We start from the raw sequence: 4,553 nt of genomic DNA, 5'->3' as shown, positions 1-4,553 counted from the left end.
GGCCCAAGACCACCCCCCCCACACACACCCCCTCCCCACTCCCCCTGTTTTCCCCCTACCCCCCCTCGCCCTCCCCACCCCCCCACCCCTGTGCCAACCCAGTCTTATCTCTGTCCATCCATGGTGGCCATGGCTTTCTGTGGGGGGGTAGGGGCTGGGGGGGTGGGGGGCCAGGAGGGCTGTGGGTGATGGAGGGTGATGGTGGAGGCTGTGGGCAGTGGGTGAGGAAGGGGGCAGCCAGGAGGGCTGATGGGTGGGGGGAGAGGAGGCCCAGAAGGGGCTGAAGCTGCCCGGGGGGGAGCAGGCCATGGAGGGGATGGGGCTGTTGCTGCTCTGCAGGCTCTCCGAGGTCCTCAGCTTGGAGAACATGGCCAAAGCATCCGGGAAGTTGGGTGGTGTGGCCGGGGTGTTGCTGGGGGTGCACATCTGTGGGGGAGAGGAGAAGGGGAGGGGGGGGGGGAAGGGAGGAGGGGGAAGTCAGATTGGTCATGGATGCTTTTCAAGTCCCAGTTATGCCCCCAGGAGCTGGATGAATCCCTGGAGAGCTGGACTGGACTCCTCCCCAGCCCCTGGGGATGCTCAGAGCCCAAGTCTGGCTGGTATGGGGACCACCAGTGCAGCCCCCCCCAGGGGGACTGGTGTCCCCCCAAAGGTGGGGGGGCTGCATGGGGAGGGTCCCCAGCCCAGCCAGGACCATCCAGGCTGCTCAAACCAAGGTGAGGCTGCAGGGATGGGGAGGGGGGGGATGCTGCTCTGCTGCCAGGGGTGGGCAGTGAGCTGGGGTCCCACCTGGCTCTGCAGGACCCCCCCCCCTTTGCACCCCATTATGCCCCCCCAGGGTTTGGGCTGTGGATGGTCCCTGTGTGGTTCCTGGTGGGCCCCCCCCCCACTTTCTGCACACTCAGCTGAATTTATCACCCTCCCCACCACCCATGACAGACCTGTCCCTTCCACAGCCAGCAGAGAAATACCCAGTGGGGGGGACCCCAGGGGCTGGAGACCCCCAAGGGCCCATTCAGCAAAGTATTTGATGTGCTCTGAGGATCTGTGGGGGGAGTGATGCTAAAGCCCCCCCAAAAGGGATGTGTGGAGCAGAGTATAAAATGGGGTGGGTGCCCATCCTAGTGCCCCTGACCCCTTTTTGTGCCATGGGCTGGGGGGGGGTTAGATGGGTTCCTGGGGGGGGTTAACAGGGGGTTAACTGTTTTCCCTGGGGAAAAGCTGCTGCATCCCCCCCTCTCCCAGGGGTTATCCTGGGATTTGCCCCTCTTTGAGCAGCTGTTCCCCTGGATCCCTCTGACAGGTCCGTCCTCATCCCCATCCCAAACACCCTCAGTGATGGTTGGGATCAGAGGAGCAGTTTGCTGTGCCCAAAACCTGGCCAGGTGGCTCCCAGATGGTCCCACTGGGACCAGCAGCAGCCAGACCCATGTTGGCAGGGGGATCAGGGGGTGCTGCACCCCAAAAATGCCACCAGGACCAGGCTGGCACCGTGTGGGTTCATGCAGAGCCAGGGATGTTCCTCTCTCAGCACACACAGGCTTTGGGACAACTTAACTTCAGAGCTCACCAAAACGTGGTAAGCTAAAAAAAAAAACAAATAAAGAGCCTCTATGTTCAGCAGTATCTGGAAAGATACTTGTTGCAAAAAGAGCCCAAGGGAACAGAAACCTGAAAAAAAAAAAGAAAAAAAAAGAAAAAACCCAAACAAAAACCAAAAAGAAGAAACCAAAACCCTTCAAGTGACTGCGTTTTGGCAAAAAAAAAACCAACAATGCTGGGAGGGAGACAATGCTGAGCTTCTGGGGGGGCATTTTTCAGATTAATTGGAGGGGGGGGAAAAAAAAATATCTAAGAAATTGCTGTGTAATTATTGCCTTCCTCCTCTGCCCTGGTTCTGATGAGGAGATGCTCAGCAGTGGGGCAGCTGTACCCATACCCCAGGCAGGTGAGTCCCTTCCCCACAGATGGCCCCATGGGGGGGACCCTGCTCTGGGTGGGGGTGAAGGGGATGTGCTGCACCACAGGGTGCTCACAGCTTTGCTCTCTGAGGCTTAAAAAAGAAACAGAAACTGAGCTTGTAAAGCCCCGAGCTGTGCAGGGAGGGGGCATTTTAATCTGCAGAAATCAAGATGCTTGTGGGGCCAGGGGGAAAAAAAAATATGTTAAAAATGTGAGGGGAGAGAAGTTGGTAAGAAGTGTTCTGTCCCCACATGGGGTGCTGGGGGTGACACGGTGGGAGGGGAAGAGCTGGGCAGAGCCTCTGTGGGGTGGGTGGGGGTGATGGGGTGGCCCTGGTGGGACGTGGGTCCTGCTCAGCCCCGAGGAGTGGGATAGGGTTTTGCTGGAGCTGCTTTGCACCCAGCAGCAAAGCAGGTTTTGGGTGTGAAAACACAGCTCCTGCCTGCTCTCCCATCCCTGCTCCCTCCTGGAAGGTTTTTCTGGGAGACATCCATCCCTTTCCTCACCACCACAGGCAGATTGCAAAGGTAGAGGGGGAAGAAAAGGGAAAATAAAGAGGGGCTGAAGTGGGAACCAGGCAGTAAAATTACTTTCTCCAAGAGAGAGTGCCATGCTGGGTGAGAATGGTGATTGCCTGACAGTGGGAAAAAAAAGGAGGGGGGATAATAATAATAATAATAATAATAATAATAATAATAATAATAATATTCAGGTCAGTCCAGACCTGCTCCTTCAGCAGCCCGACAGGAAAGAATAATAATTGAAAAAAAAAAACAAAACACAAAAGGAAAAGAAAAAAAAACCCAAACCCAAACAACCCAAAACACAACAACAACAACAACAACAACAAACACCCGGAGGGGAACAACTTCCGACGTGCCCTCGGCCAAGGTCAAGCGGTGTTTGGGGAAGAGAAGGGGGGAGATGCTGTGTGTGTGTGTGTGACCCCCCCGGGCTGGGGAGCCCAAGTTGCAGCACGATGCTCCGCAGACAAACTATTTCCTGGCAGACATTTTAGCTCCGTGTTTACATTCGCCGGCTGCGTGTTCCTCCGGGCGCCCGGCAATATGGCTGCAGGGGAGCTGACAGCGGGGGGGGCTGAGGACCCTTCTGGGGGGGCTGTCTGGGGAGGGGGGGTCCTGAGCTGGGTGTGGGGGAGAGGGGTGGGAGGGTTTGGGGGTGGTGGGGTGGGTTTAAAGGTGAGTTTGGGGGTGCGGGGGTTAGGAAAGGGGATGTTGGGGGGAGGGGGGTTTGAGGGGGTGTTTGGGAGGGGGGGTCCCACTCACCATCTGGGGGGGGGTGGTGGCTGCTGGGGATGTTGGTCTCCTGGAAGAAAGCGCTCAGGGCCGTCTGTGGGGACAAAATATCAGCCCCAGCCCACGCTAAACAAAGGGGGGGGACAAAACCACCACAACCCCCCCCCTGCCTGCCCCACTCACACCCCACCGCTCACACCCACCCCTGGGGGGCCACCCGTGCCATGTCCCTTCCCTTCCCAGGCCCCGATGTGCTGCCCTTCCTTCGACCCACGCGGGATCGTGTGTGTGTGTGTGTGACCTCGTGTAGGGGCTCCCCACGCGGAGGAGGGGGGTGGGGGTCAGCCCCTCTCCCCCCCGTTGTTTACACAGCACCCACCCACGGGCCCCCCGCCCCCAAATGGGGGGGAAGGGGCTGCCCCCCCACCCACCCCCCCCGGGCCGCAGCTCGGGTTACGGCCCGGGTATAAATAGAGCAGGGGGAGAACGGGGGGGAGGGGGCGCGGAACCGGTCCCCCCTCCTTCCCTCGTGGGTGTGGGGTTCGGGAGGGGGGGGGCGAAGCGACCGTCCACGCGTGTCGGTGGGCCGAGGCTGGGCCGGTCTCAGCCCTGCAGTGCCGCGAAGGGGGGGTCCCCGTTTGAGGGGGGAGGGGGATGTCCCCGTCTAGGGTGTCCCGATTGATGTCGGGGCTCCCGGTTTGGGGAGAAATTGTGGCGATTTGGGGAGGGGCTGTCCCGGTGTCGGGTCAGGGGTCTCTGGGGTTTTTGGGGGGGAATCCGGTTTGGGATGTCCCGGTTTAGGGGGCGGTGTCCCGGTTTGGGAAAGGGGGGCTCTTGGTTTAGGGGGCTGTCCCGATTTAGGGGGGGTGGGGGGGTTTCTCCCTGTTCGGAGTGCCCCGGTTTAGGGGTGGGGGGGGGTGTTGTGTGTCCCGGTTTGGGGAGGGGTGGATCCCGGTCTGGCGTGTCTCCATTTCGGGGAGGGTTTGGGTGTCCCGGTTTGGGAAGGAGGGGATCCCACTTTGTAGCGTCCCGCTTTAGGGAAGGGAGGGAAGGAGAAGGGTGCGGGGGGGGGGGGGCCCGATTTGGCCCGGGGGGGGGGGGGGGGGGTCCCGTACCTCGAACTGCCAGTGCGCCGCTTGCAGCAGCTGCTTGGCCTGGTCGGCGGCGCACCCGGCCGCCAGCACGAACTGGTTGATCATCACCTGGTGCCGCAGCTCCTCCATGTTCACCGACATGGCGGGGGCGGCCCCGCCGAGCGCTGCCCGGAGCGCGCAGACACCGGGGGGCACCGGGAGGCACCGGGAGGGGGGGCCCGGGGAGAGGAACCGGGAGGGG

General features: G+C 60.8%; 1 protein-coding gene across 1 annotated transcript; it reads right to left on the bottom strand.

Annotated features, from left to right (window-relative positions):
* Window positions 1-89: 89 nt before the first annotated feature.
* On the bottom strand, window positions 90-4,553 carry UBALD2 (UBA like domain containing 2). Its single transcript, XM_030461802.1, is given in 4 exon segments — window positions 90-194; window positions 196-428; window positions 3,252-3,312; window positions 4,334-4,553. Coding segments are annotated over 4 exon segments (504 nt in total). The 5' UTR covers window positions 4,454-4,553; the 3' UTR covers window positions 90-104.

The sequence above is a fragment of the Calypte anna genome, chromosome 18 (genome assembly GCF_003957555.1).
Source record: "Calypte anna isolate BGI_N300 chromosome 18, bCalAnn1_v1.p, whole genome shotgun sequence".
Taxonomy (NCBI): domain Eukaryota; kingdom Metazoa; phylum Chordata; class Aves; order Apodiformes; family Trochilidae; genus Calypte; species Calypte anna.
The sequence above is the reverse complement of the archived record's forward strand: the minus strand, read 5'-3'. Positions and strand labels throughout refer to the sequence as shown.